The sequence below is a fragment of the Lycium ferocissimum genome, chromosome 8 (genome assembly GCF_029784015.1).
Source record: "Lycium ferocissimum isolate CSIRO_LF1 chromosome 8, AGI_CSIRO_Lferr_CH_V1, whole genome shotgun sequence".
Classification (NCBI taxonomy): Eukaryota; Viridiplantae; Streptophyta; class Magnoliopsida; order Solanales; family Solanaceae; genus Lycium; species Lycium ferocissimum.
Genome location: NC_081349.1, coordinates 31,377,564 through 31,397,777, shown reverse-complemented (window position 1 = coordinate 31,397,777; position 20,214 = coordinate 31,377,564). Strand labels below are relative to the sequence as shown.

The 20,214-nt window shown below is 35.1% G+C and overlaps 2 protein-coding genes across 2 annotated transcripts; both read right to left on the bottom strand.

Annotated features, from left to right (window-relative positions):
• Window positions 1-182: 182 nt before the first annotated feature.
• On the bottom strand, window positions 183-7,455 carry LOC132068013 (dolichyl-diphosphooligosaccharide--protein glycosyltransferase subunit 1B). The gene is made up of 9 exons (XM_059461468.1): window positions 7,294-7,455; window positions 4,283-4,327; window positions 3,269-3,900; window positions 2,526-2,673; window positions 2,224-2,403; window positions 2,039-2,107; window positions 1,388-1,477; window positions 591-745; window positions 183-493 (listed from the first exon to the last, which is right to left on the bottom strand). Exons 1-8 carry the CDS (start codon window positions 7,408-7,410, stop codon window positions 611-613), a joined length of 1,416 nt encoding a protein of 471 aa, XP_059317451.1. The 5' UTR covers window positions 7,411-7,455; the 3' UTR covers window positions 183-493; window positions 591-610.
• Window positions 7,456-15,089: 7,634 nt separating this feature from the next.
• Window positions 15,090-20,214, bottom strand: LOC132068012 (E3 ubiquitin-protein ligase WAV3-like). Its single transcript, XM_059461467.1, has 2 exons — window positions 19,312-20,214; window positions 15,090-17,299 (listed from the first exon to the last, which is right to left on the bottom strand). The coding sequence occupies exons 1-2, from the start codon at window positions 19,564-19,566 to the stop codon at window positions 15,383-15,385; spliced, it is 2,172 nt and encodes a 723-aa protein (XP_059317450.1). The 5' UTR covers window positions 19,567-20,214; the 3' UTR covers window positions 15,090-15,382.

The following is a 20,214-nucleotide window of genomic DNA, read 5'->3' as shown; positions in this document are numbered from 1 at the left end:
ACTATAGTTCAATCCCAAAATGACAAATCACAATTGAGCAATGATATGACCAAATGGCAAAAACAAAATAAATTATCTAGCATTCAATCGACTTAATACACTTTCAGATAACCCGCTGCATCTTAGTCCCACCCTTGTCATGGCACCCCACGAAAGATAAGTCCTTCATGAGAAATTGAGAATTATAAAGTACGCAATGTTTCTATATTTTAGTGCTCAATGTGCATTTAGCTCAATTTGCTACCCAAAAGGTACAAAGAGGGGAGACATTTGATTGCCAAATCTGTATATATTAGACAGTAAGCAGTTCTCTGTATATCCTCTCTCAGATGCAAGACCAATACAGTTGCAAGAAGACATGTCTTCTAAGGTAAACAACAATAGATGTTCTCAAAATCCAATGCATTGGCTACAATACAATGTCTCTTCTACCTTTTGTTTGACTGGAAGTTCCGGCTGCTTCTACTAATATTTAATCTCACAGTCAAAAGTTCTACGTAATTTAGAAAAGAAAGAAAGGAGGAAATTATCAGTATGGTTTGACAAATAATGAACTGAAGAATATAATTATTTAAGCTTAGGGAAAGTACCTCTCAAGAGTGTCAAAAACTCATGTTTCCTTGATCTTGCTAATTGAAAGGTCTAAATGTAGATAAGTCACACAAGCCATAAAGAAAAGGAAGAAGACAGAAGTCAACATCAATGGCTCTGCAAGCATGTAAATGGGGCTGAATTGGTAATAGACCTGCACAGAGAGTTTTGTTAGGGATTTGGCTTAGTTCATGATCAACCATGAAGTGATATTAATACAACGAAATGGAAGCACTAACTGCTAAAGCAAAATAAAAGCTGAATCCAGATCTTTAAACACTCGTAGTCAAGACATTGACGGCTTCATTTGGTTGGTGTCTTAGTAGTGTAACAATACTTGTTGTTTCCCTCTTTTCTTTTTGGGTAGGTGACACTGAAGTGTTCCTTCAAAAATATTGCAAGCTTTAAAGGGCTTCACTTCTAAGAGATAGAGCTTTTTCATAAACACTAAAGTAGATTTAAGGAAGCACAATGTCTGTTGACTTTAATCTAATATTCGACTAACCTGTATCCAACTCTCCATATAATTTACAAATTACGAGAAAGATTAAAGCCTATGGGCAAAAGGGTTCTCGCACAGAAGAACTGTTCTTGCAGGCTTAGTATGCAAAGACTGGTCGAGATAACAAACATTATCTTGTTCTATTTTATGAAGCCAATTTTACTCCTATTTTTTTCATAGCCAGCATACCCTGAAGGTACAAGGTGCGTCTTCATTAACCAATCCCAGAGATTGCTTCCTTTTCCAAAGATGATAAGATAAAGTAAAACAGAATATAAAAGTCAGCAAGATCACCTGGAAAGGAGAATTGTGCTCAGGAACTACATTGGCTTTCTCCAGGACCACCACTGTCCTTCCCACAACATCAAGATATGAGTATTTTCTCTGAAAAAATCAAAAAGCACTTAGTTTAACTTGTCTAACTCAAGTATACTTATCTAAGTTGGCAGTAATCAAGTATAACCTGACAATTAAGAAAATAAAGAAAGAAAAGCACATGTAAGCCCCTTTTAATATAATTTTATTTTACTAGATTAAAAAAAAAAAAAATTGATGAAAAATGTAAGCCCCTTTTACCTCAACAACTTGCGTCACTTGGACATTAACCGTCAACGGGAAACTAAGGGTAGAAGAAAAAGAAAGGAAAAATAGAATAGAGGTGAAGAAGAAAGTAAGAGAAAGCCATCTTCTTTCCTCTTTATGGTTTTGGATGGAAAGTAAGACAGAAAGGATAACAAAAAATATGTTTCTCTCGTTCATCACAGGCCTGACTCCTTTGAGCCTCTATTATTCTTTCTCAGAGTTTCACATGATACTATCAAAGTTGGTTAGCAGATATTTCTACAGGGACTAGAGGTATAGGTTATGATAATTTTTAACATATAAACAAATAGCGAAGTTTTACTTATACGAGAAATACAATCTGTTAAGTCGCGTGAGAGTTACCTCAGCCCGTTCTTCCACAGGAAAAGGAACAACAGCGGATGGGTTCTTTGATCCTTCTGGCAACACAACCTGAAATTTAATATCCTTGCCCCATTACTTTCATGTTGCAACAAAGAATACAGAGAATCGAAGCAACAAATACCAATTAAACAGTTAACCAATTTAACTCAACAAGGAGCGCCCACCTTGACAGTCAACTTTTCAACAACCGTCTCTACAAGAGGACATCCAAAACTGTAATTCAGGTAACGTCTGCCATCAGCTGCCTCAAAAAGGAAGTCCTCTAGTGGAACCCCATATCCAACGACAAAAGTAGATTTCCAGCCTCCAAATAATGGATATCGTGGTTCTATTAACAGCTCTGACTACAAAGGAAATTCATGGAAATCATAAAATCAAAAGAGTGCTTTATAACCTTGACACCGAAGAGAAAATTAAGACAATGAAGGAGTGTCTCAAAGATATATGGAAGGAATAGGATTGATACCTTCTTAAAATTTGTGCGTAAGCGAGAGGACGATATGTTCCCTATGTTATCCCTGTAGTAGACAGAATGGACCCTTGGTGGTAATTCTGCAAGAAGATGCTTGAATGAGGAAGCACCACTGTGTGAGGGCCTAGACTGATATTCAACCCTGCCAGAAGCACCAAAAGATTTGAGGCAACTAATACACGAAACGTATATGCACTTACAAATGGTAACAACGACAAACAAGCTTCTAGACTTCAGTTAACTCAAACAGCTAAAGATGGTGATTCTAATTCCAGAAATCATTTGCTCAGAAAGCTAACCAGGACAGAATGTTGATTATTTCTATTAGGTGTATGTTTATGTTACTGTCTTTTATTGTCCTTACATCTTAGTGAATCAACAAAAGGAAGACCTTTCCTTTACCAGAATTTATTTCAATGTATAAAATCTTTACTCAATTTCTTTTTAAATACCAGCGTTATAAACTGAGTCTGATTATTCGGGTTGAGAAATAAGTTGACACTATCTAGTGGCTCTTCAATTTTCAAATTTAATTTGGGAATATGAACTATCCACTATCAAAGAATATTCAACCTAACATATATAAAAATAAAAAAAAAAGAAGAAGAAGAAGAAGCTGGAGGACTCTGTTTGGTTGTCTATAAAAAGGTGAAGCTCAATATGATGTTGCAAAGTGACAACCAAAAGCTCAATATGATGTTGCAAAATATCGCTGATATATTTAACGGCAAACTGACCTTGAGAAAACACCTTTATGCCGAGCACCCGCATGTACCAATTCGTAATGCTCGGTGACCTGTATGCTGCCCCAGTGGGAGATTTCAATTTCGCGCACAAGCTCCTTAACCACAGCAAATGCATTATTGTTTTCAAAATGGACAATTACAGGTGAATATGTATATGGAGGTTGCTCCTCATATGGCCCATATCTTAGTTCTGTGTTTGCACGATCTGTAGGCACAACTCTTGTGAATGACTCAACCCTGCTAGTTGGTGTTTTTATAATCGTTGCTTGTTGTTTAATAAGATACGGTGACAAAATTTTTGCACTGTCACGGTAATAAACTAATTGAGACTCCGACTGGCTTATTTCTGCTGGGAAAGGCTCAAGAGAATGTGTGAATATATAAAGAATTTCTAGCGAGATGGCTTCACTTTTACCCAATGGTTTAAGCAAATGTATTAAATAATACTTAGTCCCATTTGGTCCATCAGGCAGGTCAGTTGGCTTCACCTCAAGTGGCAAATAAGATTTCTTTTTCTTCTTGCCAGCAACAGCTGCTGCTTTTACCAATGCCAGACGATCGGCTTCTGCGGGAGAGAAAGAAAGAAGGACTTCTGAAGCAGGAGATTCACCAATATTTTCAACCTGAAATTGCCAAACAATCAAACATCCAATTTTATTATTGTAAGGAAAAGTCTTAAAATGAATGCTTCTTCACAGGTTTATGGTAATAGACCAGTAAGTATTGCCGCAACATTTCCAACGACTCTTGGTGTAACAATATTTTAATATTGAAATTTCACTAGTTCTGCTTTTATACTATTGAAATATTACCAACTTCAAAATCCAGATTTAACCAAATTCACAGAAACATGTTCAGTTTATGGATCCTCACTTTATGGGTGAGATTTTTCTAAGGAAAGTTAATGGATGAACGTCAAGTTATATATAGAAGGTGATCAGCACATTATAAAAGAAGTAAAACTCCACAAAAGGTTCAGTTCAAGTAGTAAACTCAGATCAATACCTTCAATGTCAAGAAAACCTTCACAATGTGTGATGTCAAGTCAATCTGCAGCAATTCGATACAACCAGTTAGTAGTCGAAATCATAGTGAATGCAAACAGAAATGAAGTTCTTACAAGCGTAGCTGCAAAAGTGAGGAGCTTCTTCTGACTACCAATAAAATGTTGTCTAAAGACATGAGAATGAAAGAGAACACAAGCAAAAAATTTTCTTTAAATTCTTCTCTGTGTTTTTACTTGTGGAAGAGAAAGGAATAAGAGAGAAAGCTCTTGGTGAGATTTGAAGTCTGCACCATCGGGTGCAGGGTTAAGTTGCAAGCATCGGGCTGCAACTCTATGCACAAGCAAACTTCTAGAAATAGAAAAAAGTTACTACTATCTTTGTATTCAAATAATGATCTAGAATATAATACCTTTCCATTTTTCATCTTTAGAAAGCGTTTACGGAGCAAAATGTTTTTTATTGACAACTTTTAGGATCAGTTTCCAGAGTTCGGTGGGATAAAAGTAACTAGCTACAAATTAGAATGTACATTATAAGGACAATGTTCTGTTGATAATATAATTTTTTTTTTTTTTTTAAACTGGTAACTTTGAGTATCAGAGCTTCGCAAATAGGTCCGAATGTTAGTTGAAATTATATGGATATCGTTTCCTTTATACATTTTTAGTATCAATGTCCACAAAAATGTCTACGCATAGGTTAAATAAGCAATATGCAGCGAAAGTTGAGATATTTATAAGGAAAAATGACTTCCGAATATATTTTCCCATTGAAATTTACAATTTTTATGTCACCAAACAGCATTTCTCCAGCAAAAGTATTTTCACATAAGAAAAACATCTTCCACTAGATCAAACATAAAATTGATCAGAAAACTCATATACTTCAGAGTAGAAATCTAAAATCAGAACAAACATAACAAGACATTATATAAAAACAAACCTTAATCAATGATGCGAGAGATAAATACTAGTCGGAATATTACTAAACAGGAGAGATGAATTGAAATTGAAAGATTAAGGTGAAACTAAGCTTAAAAGTTGAGATGAAAAAATGCAGTAGAAGCTGATATATTTGTTAAGTAAAATGTGTTCCAAATATATTTTCCTTTCGGGTTTTACAATTTGTGGGTAACAAAACAGCATTTCTTCAGCAGAAACCTCATACACTTAAAATCTAATTATAGCCAGAAATTCTCAGCAAAATAACGTAACAAAAAAAAAAAAAAAAAAAAAAAAAAAAGCCTCAATGAATGATGCGAGGAAAAAAAAAAAAAAAAAGAAGAAAAATTGAAGTCGGAAAACTGCCAAACAGGAGATATGAATTAAAATTGAAACTGAAAGTTTAAGCTGAACGTGAGAGCTTAAGCATCACCTCTAACTTTTTTGGTTTTTGATTAGATTTTCTTTCATGATTACTTTTGTCGTGATTATTCACAAGCTACGAGCTCAAAAATGCACATTTCAAGTAATTGAAAATTAAACATGCTTAATGAGGACTAAAATTAGAATTTACAAATAAACAAGGGACCAAAAGGGCTATTAAAATTGAAGTTGAAAGTGAGAGCTTAAGCATCAACTCTAACTTTTGGTTTTTGATTAGATTTTTCTTTCATAATTACTTTTGTCGTGATTATTCACAAGCTACGAGCTCAAAGAATGCACATTTCAAGTAATTGAAGGTTAAATATGCTTAATGAGGACTAAAATTAGAATTTACAAATAAACAAGGGACCAAAAGTGCTATTAAAATTGAAGTTGAAAGTGAGAGCTTAAGCATCAACTCTAACTTTTGGTTTTTGATTATATTTTCTTTCATAATTACTTTTGTCGTGATTATTCACAAGCTACGAGCTCAAAAATGCACATTTCAAGTAATTGAAAGTTAAACATGCTTAATGAGGACTAAAATTAGAATTTACAAATAAACAAGGGACCAAAAGTGCTATTAAAATTGAAGTTGAAAGTGAGAGCTTAAGCATCAACTCTAACTTTTGGTTTTTGATTAGATTTTTCTTTCATAATTACTTTTGTCGTGATTATTCACAAGCTACGAGCTCAAAAATGCACATTTCAAGTAATTGAAGGTTAAATATGCTTAATGAGGACTAAAATTAGAATTTACAAATAAACAAGGGACCAAAAGGGCTATTAAAATTGAAGTTGAAAGTGAGAGCTTAAGCATCAACTCTAACTTATGGTTTTTGATTAGATTTTCTTTCATAATTACTTTTGTCGTGATTATTCACAAGCTACGAGCTCAAAAATGCACATTTCAAGTAATTGAAGGTTAAATATGCTTAATGAGGACTAAAATTAGAATTTACAAATAAACAAGGGACCAAAAGTGCTATTAAAATTGAAGTTGAAAGTGAGAGCTTAAGCATCAACTCTAACTTTTGGTTTTTGATTAGATTTTTCTTTCATAATTACTTTTGTCGTGATTATTCAAAGCTACGAGCTCAAAGAATGCACATTTCAAGTAATTGAAGGTTAAATGTACTCAATGAGGACTAAATTAGAATTTATCAATAAATAAGGGACCAATAAAATTGAAAGATTGAGGTGAACGTGAGAGATTACTCGCGTTCGGCGGTGACATTACAAATCTAATACGTATAACACATGAGTAATTAAATGGTAAAACAGGTAATACCTGAGGAAACTGTGATTATTCACAAGTTAGAGATCAAAAATGTACATTAAGATATCACAAGGACTAGAATTAGAATTTACCAATAAATAAGGGACTAAAAGTGCTATTAAAAATGAAATTGAAATTAGATTAAGGTGAAACAGAGCTTACACATTACAAATCTAATACGTATAACACATGGATAATTAAATGGAAAAACAGTTAATACTTGAGGAAACTGTGATTATTCACAAGTTAGAGATCAAAAATGTACATTAAGATATCATAAGGACTAGAATTAGAATATGCAAATAAATAAGGGACAAAAAATGCAATTTTAAAATTGAAATAAGATTAAGGTGAAACTGAGCTTACGCGGCGTTCGGCGGTGACGATCTGTAACTCCGGTGAGATCGACGGTGAAGATCTAGCGAGTAATGAAAGTGAGAAGGTTAATATAGAGAAAATTAGGGCTAATTTAAGGATCGCCATTGTTGATTTTGAGAGGAAAAAAATGGTAAACTCTCTTCAGTCTCTTTAAAGTCAGTCTTCTGTTTTAACTGAGATTTCATACGTCTGAAAATTCAACAGTGCGTTGTGGACTTTGGGCTTTATTGTCCTTGGGCCAACATAATCATTTTTGGTAAAATTTATCAAATGACTACCTTATCGTAGCTTCCTACCATTTTAGAACTACCCTTTTTAATATTACCATTCGTAGCTAAAAATCAGCTGATTTGTGTATATTTTCGCATGTATTTGTTTCTAGCAAATACATGAGCATGCTTGATAAAAAAAAAAAAAAAAAAAAGGAACAGTCCTTTAATTTAGGTACAGTAATTGGTGGTGGTATTAAATGAGAAATTAAGATATTTTTTACCTTCTTTCGCAAAATCTGCTGTAATATTCCCTTTCCTTACACGTTTCTCTTCTTCCATGCATTCTTCCACACTCAAACGTAAAAATTCAAATTTCAAATTAAATCTTCAACACCTCTGAAAATACATTGACAAAACAAACATGATTAATCATCAGGTATTTCGTGCAAAAACACCGTTTTTTATTTCACAAATTTCGTCTATTCAAGTTGTATTTATGTGATTTCAAAACAACACGATCAATCAACAACCAATGTATTTGAAGTTTTCAATATTGATTTCGTTTTTTATTTACCCATGTATTTGATAGCATAACTAATGTATTTGACGTTTCCAATCAAACTCCATGTATTTTATATTAATATCATGTATTTGTGTGAGTAACAATTTGCATCACCCATGTATTTAGTGGTAATGTATTTGAAGTTTTCAATATTGATTTCGTTTTTTATTTACCCATGTATTTGATAGCATAACTAATGTATTTGAAGTTTCCAATCAAACCCTATGTATTTTATATTAAATCTCATGTATTTGTGTGAGTAACAATTTGCATCACCCATGTATTTGATGGGATTAATTTGAACAAAATACATAAATATATAGAAAACTTACCATGTATTTGCGTACACGTGATTTGAAACTAGATGAACCGATGGAATTAATTTGAACAAAATACACAAATAAATAGAAAAACTTACAAAAATACACCACCAACCACAACAATTGGTAGTTATATCATAGAGCATACACAAATACATATATTTTTCGCTTCTCAAAAACCCTAAAAAACTTTCTCTCTCCCTTCTCTCGCGCGCGCCGCCATAACCACCACCATGTACCGAAGCAAAACAATCACTTCCACCAAGTTGATTTTGTGGAAGAATAATAACACAAATAGCGAAAATTTCACGAAACAGAGGAGATGGGATAGAACGTGAGTACTTTAAGGCTTCTTTTTCCTTTTAAAAAAAAAAAAAAAAAGAATATGACGAATCTTCTTGATTGGTGAGAATGGAAGTGAAATTTTTGCAGAAGGGTGAAGAGAGGAAGAAGACGATCATAAAAGGTAAGAAGTTATGAAAAGAGAGAGAATGGTAATGTATATTAAGTGATTAATATTGTTACCATTAAAAGGGATATGGGATTGGGGGTGCTAATTTTTAGGTGTATTTGTGAAATGGTAATTCAAAAATTACCGTGTAGCTATAATAGTTAAATTAGAAAAGTATTTAGTTATTATTAGTAATTAAAATAAAAGGTAGTTATTACCACTAATTATATATTAGAAGTAGTTTTTTGCGCGGATTGGCCTTTTTTTGGGTGGTCTTTAATTTTTGTCCCTCAAGTTGGTGGTCTTTAATTATGTCCTTCGCCTAATACCCTGAGGTTCTGGGTTCCAATAAAAAAAAATAAAAAAAAAATTCGCAAAGCAGAGGTTTGGATTCGCAAGGCAGAATTTTGCCTTCAAAGCAGAGTTTTGCCCTAGAGTTTCAAATTCTATCCGAAGCAGGCAAAATTCTTCCTGCAGGCCTAACTTTGCTACAAAACTCTGTCTTACATTTTTTTTTTTTTTACTAAGCCGGGGTTCAAACCCCAATATGATATTAGGTGAAGGACAAAAGTTAAAAACCACCAATTTGAGGGACAAAAATTAAGGACCATCCAAAATAAGGACATTCCTGCGAATTGGCCCCAACATATTGGTTTTGGGCTTGCTCTTTACGTTGTTGAAAAATTAACATAAATAAATGGGCTCACCAAAATATACATGTTTGATACATAATAGTATTATTTTTGGCCTAACGGTCAAATGTGTAACTTCCCCTACGTTATTTGCATTTTTGCTCTTTGGATAGAAATAGAGTTCACTAACTACTTTTCACCTCTGTCACGGAGTTTCAGATTCTTCAGTTTCGCTCCTGAACTTTGAAACTATATAATAGTCGATGGCTATTTTTAAATCATAAGAACTAAAAAGTATTATAAGATCCGGTTGAGTAACGAAATCTGAGGTCAATATAGAGAAAACTTGTGTTGATGGAAGGATAGCCATAGTTCCCACTGTTGTCTTTGAGGGAAAAAAATACTAAACTCTTCATCAGTCTATTTAGTTTAGTCTCCTCTTTAACTGATTCATACACTTGTAATCTGAAAAATCTGCACTGTGTTGTGGACTTTGGGCTCTATGGTCCTTGGGACAACATACTTTTCGGTTTGCTCTTAGTAAAATTTTCTTTACATTTTATGCATTTGTGCTTTTCATATAGAAATAACGTCTACCGACCAGTTTTCGGCTCTGCTTTTTTTATTATAAAGATAGTCATTGTTATGGAGTTTCAAATTCTACATGCGAAACTTCAAGACTTATCCTGGAGTTTCACTTCTAAAATTTGAAACTTGATAACAGTCAGTGGCTATTTTTCAATTATAGGAACTAAAAAGTGCTACTTGTGAATTTTAGCCGCTCTTCTTTGCTATTTGAAAGATAAGAGTTTAACTTATTTGCACAGATAGTGTAAGAGATATGGATGGTACTATGTACTAATGGTGCAAAAATATATTTATAAGTAGGTCAATTATAAGGTAATTACAGGTAAATTCTAAGATAAAATTATTGATAGCTCCCATTGTTGTCTTTGAGGGATAAAAATGGTGAACTCTCTTCAGTTTCTTTAGTCAGTCTCCTCTTTCACTGATTCATACACTTGTTTCTGAAAATTTAGCAGTGCGTTATGGACTTTGGACTTTATTGTCATTGGGCCAACATACTTTCGGGTTTGCTCATAATTAAATCTGGGCAATTCGCAGGAATGTCCTTATTTTGGGGTGGTCTTTAATTTTTGTTTATTAAATTGGTGGTCTTTAATTTTTGTCCTTCGCTAGAACCTCTTGGTTTCGGGTTCGAACTCCCACTCAGTCAAAAATTAAAAAAAAAAAAAAAAAACAATTTCGCAAGGTAGAGTTTGGATTCACAAGGCAGAGATTTGCATGCAAAACTTTGCTTGATTTGCCTCAGGCAGAATTTTGCTACCTTCAGGCAGAGTGCCTGATCAGGTAGAGTTTTGCCTTTAGGCATGCCAAAACTCTGTCTTAAGGCCTAACTTTTCTACAAAATTCTGCCTTGCGATTTTTTTTTTTTACTGAGCCGGAGTTCGAACCCCAAACCTCATGATATTAGGCGAAAGGGACAAAATTAAAGACCACCAATTTGAGGGACAAAAATTAAAGACCAGTGCATTTGAAGGGCACTCCCCACAAAAAAAAAATGATTAAATCTTGGGATCTTTACATAAATAGTCAGTCGGATTCACTGTTTATTTTTGAAAAAATTACAGCCAAATATGTTTCATTCGGCCGTCAAATTTATAAAATATGTACACAATGTATAAATAGTGCCTAGTTTATACTAAATGTACATATATCATACCTATACATTTAATATACATACCTATACACAAACACACTCAATGGAAGTGTATAGGTAATGTATATTTTGGCCATGTTTGGTAAACTAGTTGGCCGAAGGTATATTTACGTAAGTTTTCCTTTATTTTTCCTAGCGAGTATGCACAGATTATACATATATTTTACATGAATTATACATTTGCAGGCTATTTCTAGTTTAAGAGATTGTGTGAGCGGCTATTTAGAGCCCGTTTGGATTGGCTTATAAGTTGGTCAAACCAGCTTATAAGCCATTTTTAACTTATTTGAGTGTTTGGCAAAAATAGAAAACAACTTAAATTAAGTTAAAAAGTGCTTAAAATAAGCCAAAATCAAAAAGTTGCTCAACCCCATTTTTTATTTTTTATTTTTTGGCTTAAAAGCCATTTTGGTCTGACGAACAACTTTACCCTTTTATCCTTTATATTTTCTGTTAATTTTAATACTACCCTTACATCTAAAAATCCTTTAAGCCCTTTTACTCGAACACGTAACTGCTTATTTATAAAATAACTTTCAAAGACTTAAAAGTAATTTAAGCACTTATGCTTAAAAATCTTTTTTTTTCAGCTAATCCAAACGGGCTCTTAGCCATGTTTTTATGGGCTAAACATTTCAACTTAGCCGTCTTTGGGGTAGCTTGAGGCCAATTTTTTGCGCGGAGTGCCCTTCTTTTGGGGTGGTCTTTAAATTTTGCCCCTCATATTTGTGGTCTTTAAATTATGCCCTACATATTCTTCGGTCTTTAATTTTTGCCCTTCGCGCGGTTCCGAGTTCGAACCTCGCTCAAGCAAAATTAAAAAAAAATCGCAAGACAAGGGTTGAATCGCGTGTATGCGAACCCGCATACTTTTGTTAAGGAATTACAAATTTTATCATAGCCGAACCCGCATACTCATACCTTATGGGCGTACTTGGCATAAGTATCTCCCATGGTCAACTTTGATAATTTCTTCACAAAGTTATGCTTGCGGGGAGCATACTTTTAATGGGCAAACTTTCTTCATCACAACACTTGCACATAACACAAATTGGTTCTACACTCAAGCCCCATTGTATGATCCTATTAGCAATCCCCGGCTTCTTCCGTATAAGACAATCACATTGTGAAATATATTTTGGTCGAGTGGCGTACGTTGAAACACCATAAATTTTTCGGTTGACTCTTTCGAGATTACCTAATAATTGCAAGAATTTAGTTCGAATCAAGCTTTTTCCGGGTTGAGAAGAAGTATGCACTTGCTCCGGATTCTCCAAGAACCAATAATTTGTCTAACCATCCAATATGTCCGCCAAACAGCAATTGGTCAAATCCACTCTTTGACATAGTAGGCATGGATCCACTTTATCCATAAACTTTTATGCGTTTTACAGGCATAACTTTGTGAAGGAATTATCAAAGTTATGCGGATCATCCCATACTTATGCCAAGAATGCCGCCCATGCGCATAAGTATGTGTCCGGCATAACTTTGATAATTCCTTCACAAAGTTATGCCTGGGGATACTTTTAGGGCAAACTTTCTTCATCACAACACTTGCACATAACACAAATTGGTTCTACACTCAAGCCCCGTCAGTATGATCCTATTAGCAACATAGTTTTCCACGTAAGCACAATCACATTGTGAAATATATTTTGGTTTTGAGTGGCATGTTGAAACACCATAAATTTTCCGTAATCTTTCAGATTACCTAATAATTCAAGAATTTAGTTCGAATCAAGCTTTTTCCAGTTGAGAAGAAGTATGCACTTGCTCCAGATTCTCCAAGAACCAATAATTTGTCTAACCATCCAATATGTCGGCCAAGCACTGTTAAATTGGTCAAATCCTACTCTTTGACATAGTAGGCATGGATCCACTTTATCCATAAACTTTTATCTACGGACGGCGTAAGATTTTGTGAAGGAATTATCAAAGTTATGCGGATCCGAAGATACTTATACCAAGCGCTATACAAGGCATAAGTATGCCGGTCCGGCATAACTTTGGCTAATTCCTTAACAAAAGTATCTTTCGGCGTATAGCGAAATTTAAACTCGCCTTTAATTTTTTTTAAAAATTTTGCTTTTTTCTGCGCGATGGTTCGAACACGAAACCTACGGGTGTTAGCCGAAGAGCGAATTTTAAAGATTTCAAATATGAGGCTGAAAATTTAAAAACCACTTGCAAAAGTGGTCTACTCACACTGCTAGCTCGAGGCTAGCTCAAGGACAAGTTCCTCACCAGTGTATATTTTGCCAAACTTTACATTTTTTGAAGGAAACTGAAGTGACCCACTTTTATTTTAATTTAAAACTATACTATTTTTTTTTTTTTTTTTAGTTTCTCATCCCGTGTCCGGTATCCGCAATGGGGTCCAATTAAATTTAGATTCGCGCCGGATAGTCCCACATTGGGGGGCCAAAGCACTCGCTAACAATGGTGACTTTCCGTCTCGAGGAGAGGCTCGAACTCGGGGCATACTCATTAAGGATAGAATAATGCACCACACTGTAACCCTGTATTGGTAACTATATTATTACTTTTACTTCCTCTAAGAATATATATCGTGACTCGTGATAACCACATGGCATAAATAAGAACGTGAATACAAAATTAGAAGCATCTTTTAAGGTGGATTTTTGAATTTTTCAAAGAGTGATATCCCCACCCAAGCAACTTGCAAATGTAAGGTATGAGGTTCAAACTCCACTTCTTTAAAGAAAGACTCAATAATATTTCTTCAAAGTGGCAACTTTATTAGAAAATGGCAAACATTTTTGGAGCCTTTTAAGATAGGAGGACAAAGGCAATGGCCCACTAACAAAAGTTTTCACCAATGAACTCTAGAAAGGGAATTTTTTTTTTTTTTTTTTTTTTTTGTGAAGCCCGAGCCAACTTGTGCACATTTTGATTTTACTAACTCCAACTGACAAATATATAAATTACCTAGCAATTTTTATTTCTATTTGAAATTTGAACCCTGATCTCTCGTAGTTTTCACCCACTTTATTAACCGTTAGGCTACACCTTGAGTGCAGAAAGGAGCAGTGACAGAGCTAATATTTTCATTAAGAAAATTCAAAATATAAAGAAGTAAACACACAAAGAAACCGAGGAAATTCAACAAATAGTATATATACGTCAAGAAAGAATTAACATGTTTATACGGTGTAATTTTCTGCTGAAGGGTATCAATTAACTTGCCCCTGTAGAAGGTCCTACGCCCCTGCATGGGAGTTTTACAAAAAACAGCTCAGTGCAAAAACTACAACACAAAGTGCCTTCACTTTCATACTTTATCCTGTGTAGTGAAGCCTTTCCTTTTTTTTTCTGTTTATTTGTTCCTATAGACCATGCAGTCTCAAAGATGCAGCTTTATATTGGAGAATCAAATTCGAAAAAAAAAAAGCCACCCCGTCCCCCCCCACCACAACAGCCATGTAAAAAGGAATTAAAGGAAGAAAGAAAAGCATGAAAAGACATCTTTTCATGCTTATCCTTGACTTTTTGATAAGATGAATCATCAATTGTTAATAGTCATTCAGTGCTGATTCCACTTTCATTTTTCAACTGCCTTTTGCAAAACTGCAAAAGCTGCTTAAATGAAACTTTCTAGACATCACAAAACAACTGATTTACTTGCAGCTAGAGGAAGAAAGCAAAGGCAAGCAGCCCGGTGCACGAAGCATCACACAAGGTCCCGGGGATGGCCTACACCCCAACGGGGTGTAATACAAGCAACTTAAACTGACCCAAGAATTGGTAATTGATTTCATGACTCATGGGGACAACTTTACTGTTGCTCCAAGACTCATTTTCGGAAAAAGTAAAGGCAAGCAGAGGGAACAATCAAGAAAGTATTAAGGAAAAGAATCACTTTGCAGGATTTTATATATATAGATGACAGTTCTCCAAGAAAATCCCACAGTTACAAACTTATACCCTTTTTTAACAGAGAAATAAGCCATCTCTCCTTATGTACATCACCCCCAACAACAAAATGTCAAAACAAACACCAAAAAACAAGACCAAAAGTCATAAGAACCTAACTAGTCTGCCCTTACAACATCCCTTTTCCTAAAAATATAATGCACCTTCCCCCGATTTCACTTGGCTGAATTTTATTCCTTTACAAGAATAGTTTATATAATTGTTACCGAGGCTTAGGTTGTGATGCCAATGACCAAACGGGTCGAACAAGTCTTTGAGCTGATGGGCTAGCTAGTAATGTAGCCTGAGACCGAGTTACCATCTCAACCATCGATGGGGTTTGATAGGCTTGGACGAGACTCGAACCATCCACTGAGTCGCCTCGTGCTGTTGCTCTCTGCCATGAGTGTGAGCTCAGACCCGACAAGATATACGCCCTTCCTGATGCTTCATATACGTGTCTGCTTGCCATCCTCTCTTGCATCTCCTTGAGCTCAGCATCGAGTGCAATACAAAGCCGATCATGAGATTTAGCAGATTCCGACTCTGACAACAATTTTCTGCAGTTCTCGAGGATAGAAGTTGCGCCAACTAGGTTGTTTTTCTCAGCGGCTGCTCGTGCTTGTGCCATTGCCTCGGCTGCTCGGAGCCTGTTCTGTTGCCTGTCCACTTCAATCAAAACACCTTCTTGTCCAGCCTTTTCAGGTCTCTTGATACTAAGCTCTTCACTTCTGATGGAAACTTTCTCTTTTGTGAAAGGATCAACGTATACGCACTTAACCTTTAACAATGATGTTTCTGCACACGAAGATTCAGTAGGGACATTGATCGAGACCAGAAAATCCCTCTCTTCGTCAGCATATAAATCTCCGACATCGATCATTCCCATGCGTCCATCTGACATTAAGCGGTTTGGATAGCTTCCTGCTTTTAAAGAGCTAAGACGGATACCTGGGTGAAGACACTCGATACTTACTTGAAGCTCCTTAACTACAACACTGAGAAGGCCACCGATGCATTGAGCAAAAGCATCCTGTATGACACCTTCCGTCTCGATAAATGAAAACGTTCCTCCTGAAATCTCTGATATAGAATGCATTGATGAAGCATCGTGATCAGCACCAAACCCGAACGCATGCACTGGTATTTTGAACCCTGAACTATTTCCGCCGTGAATGGACAAAGGTAGAAGTAACTTGTAGTTAGGTTGCTGCTGCTGGGTACTACCGGAATTGCTACTGACTGTATACGTATCCTGACCATCAGACAACAATATTATACTAGCGACCGGGTTCTTTTCCCGACGGTCTTCCATTATCTTAGCACCCTTTCTCAAGCCTTCAGCAATATTTGTCCCTCCATTTGCAACCAATGAGTTTACAGCTTGCAGTGCTTGTTGCCGTCCTGTTTCGGACATCCTACGAAGAGGGAAGAGGCGGCGAGCTGTCGAAGAGAAGGCAATTACTGCTAGCCTGTCATATGGACCGAGATTCTGTATCACAAAACCCATAGCTCGTTTTAGTAGCGCGAGTTTAGTGCCAGCCATACTTCCACTTATGTCAAGAACTGTGACAAGGTCAACAGGAGCACGAGGTGTTTCGGAAACCGAGGAAAAATTTACCTCATTTTTACCTGAACCAGGAGCCTTCAGCTGGACTAACACAGTGAAGTTATCTGAAGCAATTGACATTGAGACAGCCGGAACCTCTGGGAAAGTTTCAATCTTTACTTTCCTGTTGTCACAAGACTCGCAACTAGAAGCACTTTTCTCAGTAGAATTGAGTTGATGACCCAAAGATTCATCATCATCAAAGATGGCTGGCTCGGGAGCTTGAAATAATGGGGAAATATGTCGATTCGGTGTTGGACGGGTTGTTGGTAAACGACGTATTACGGTCATTAGTGGATTATTTTGGGGCCAGTCGACAGGATTGACTCTAGCTCTGCCAATAGGAGGATCAAGGCTGGGAAACTGCAGAGGAATCTCTTTCCATTCTGCTCGGCAAACTGGGCAAACTTGGTTTCCGTGTTTCACGTTTGAAGCAATACACTGGAAGTGAAACGAATGTGAACATTCAGCGGTGAATATAGCATGGCCATCCCCTCTCTTCATTGAAGCCAAACATATAGAGCATGTTTTCTGAAAGTCAAAAAGCACGAGTGAGGTGACCAAAAGAATAATAAAGCAATTTTTTTAATATCATGCAAGTAAAAGGAAATGATTCCATCTAAACAAATTTATATTAGTAGATAATAAGTCAATAAAACACAAGTTTTGAAGCAATAACGTCTCAAGCATAATTAGGAACAAGAAGTCATGCTGGTGACAAGCACAAACATGTGAATAAATGTTTACAAAAAGCATCAAAATCAACTTTTTTTTTGTTTTTTCCTCTTATGTTGCGGAAATCTTGTCAATTTTATGATGAACATAAGCAATTGAAGATGCACAACAAAGATAAAGTTAAAAAAGCCGTCATTAAGAAGAAATGATGGGGATCCTTAAAAAAAACCCTTACGATATTTTGTAGACCAAATCTTGGAAGTGCTAATTTCTTAATTTGAAAAATATAAAACAAAATCTGGATATTTGATTTTCAGATAAATCCACAAATATATGTAGACATATATGCATAAAAATGCACACACAGACTCATACACAGACATACTGAGCAACTTTCGCTTGACGCTTTGTTAGAGTACATTCAACAGAAGCTGCTGAACAAGTTGCTTTCCTTTCTAAAGTTGGTGAAAAGAACAACACTTGAGAAACTTGAACGAGTAACTATAACAAGGGTCATGAAAAGAACTATTATGGCTAATTACTACTTTTCTCTCTAGTTGAAAAGTAACAAAAGCTTAAAAACAAAACGAGAACTGATTCTCGAATCTATAATTTCAAACAATTGGCATAGACATAATGCAAGTTGCAACACAGAAGCAGAAATTAAGCAATAGGCTAAACCATTTTGAATTCAAACTTCAACAGAATAATAACAAAATATTACCAAACAAACTAGACATGCGCAGTTTCGGAATTTTCCATCACACAAATGGATACAAAGCATCTACAATCAGTCGAATAAAAACTCATAAAACAACAGTATGTCCTAGAATTACCCAATTTCTTTCTTGTGCTCTTTGTTTCGCCACTCCACAAATTTAAAGCAATATAAAGGATTAAACTTTTCTTGGTTACCATGAACTTTTAGCAACCAAATAGAGCAGATAACAGATATAATCAAACTCTAACGAGGGAAACTGCCACAGATTTCAGTGACAATTAACATTTCTTGAAATAAAGGTCTCTTCACTTTGTTCTTGATTATATATCTTCTTTCATTTCTCAGCTTCCATACAAATTAATACATAACCCCAGAAATCTTTTTTAAAAAAGGATATAGTTTTGAGCCTATTTCTCTTAGTTACAAAATACTTACACACCAAACACTTCATATATTGATGAAAGGCTCAATTTTTCCACAAACAACAACAACTACTACGCCTCAGTACCAAACAAGTTCAGATCGGCTATATGAATCCCAAATTTTCTACATATTTTTAAAATCTCCCTTCATCTTTTCCTCAACATCCAAACACTAATTTTAAAATTTATTCTTATTTTTAAATTCCTTTCCTTCCAAGTTCACAGCTTTGTGAGAATGTGAACTACAATCGCATATATAGACATTCAAACCATAAACAAAACGAAAGAGTGAAATAAAAAAAAATCCAAACAATAGTTTCAAAATTATTAACTTATTTAATTTCTTTTCCTTCCAAGTTCACAGCTTTGTGAGCTACAATCACTTACATACAACAACAACAACATACCCAATGTAATCACTTATATAGCCATTCAAAATATAAAGAAACTGAAAGAGTACAACAACAACAACATAGCCAGTGAAATCCCACAAGTACGGTCTGAGGAGGGTAAAATGTACGCAGACCTTACCCCTACCTTAGGAGGTAAAGAGGTTGTTTCCAATATACCCTCGGCTCAGAATAAAGCAATAACAAAGCAGGTGACATAGGAAAAAAAGGGCAATAACTACAACAAAATAGTATGCTAAGCCATGAACAAGTGACACTAAATAATAGTAACAGAAATCAAAGGGCAAGAAACTACAGGAAAAATACAAGGACTACCTTTGAAGATCTACTTAAGCTCTTTGAGAGTTTCAACACATGTGACCTTGGAGTTGCCTGAGCAACCTCCCAATCCACTGTTGCTGGTGCTATAAGGGCTGCACCTGAATGTCTCTCTGATTCAGAAACATTTGAACTATCAACACTATCACCACTATCATCATCATCATTATTATAATCCAATGTTTTTTTAGGAACATAAGTACAAAGATTCAAACCAAGTGCCAATTTCACTTTCCCCCATTTACTCACCATTTTTGCTTAAACCCCTTATCAAAAAAGATTCAAGAATCACCTCAAAAGAACCCCTTTTTTACTTTCTAACAGTCTTTTTTGCAAAAAAATGCAAACTTTAAGCTCCAAGTTTGCTCACCATTTTTTTAAAAGTAAAAATTTCTAAAACCCCTTATGAAAAAGATTCAAGAATCACCTCTTCTTTAATGAGTTTTCACCAAAAGAACCAAAAAAAGAGAAAAAAGACTCCTTTTTCACTAGCTTTGACTTAACACCAAAATGAAAGACAAAAAAAAAAAAAATCTTTAAGTTCCAAATTTGCTCAACATATTTGAAAAGCAAATTTCTAAAACCCCTTATAAAAAATATTCACCAAAAGGAACAAAAAAAGTTCCCTTTTTTCCCCTTTCTTTTTTTCTTTACTATTATTCTTTTGGTTTATTGGAGTTGCAGAAGAGAAAGTGAGGCACAAAAACCAAGAAGAAATTTTTTAAGAAGAAAGAGTCATAGAGGACTATAAAGAAGAAGCATTTTGTAATATTTGTGTGTGTTGTGTTGTGTTTGGCAGTTATGAATGGTGAATGGAAAATGAAAGAGTAAAAGGAAGGAGGAGAGTAATATGGAGATTTAAGGACCACAGAGCTGACCTGTTTGTTTGTTTGTTTTTCT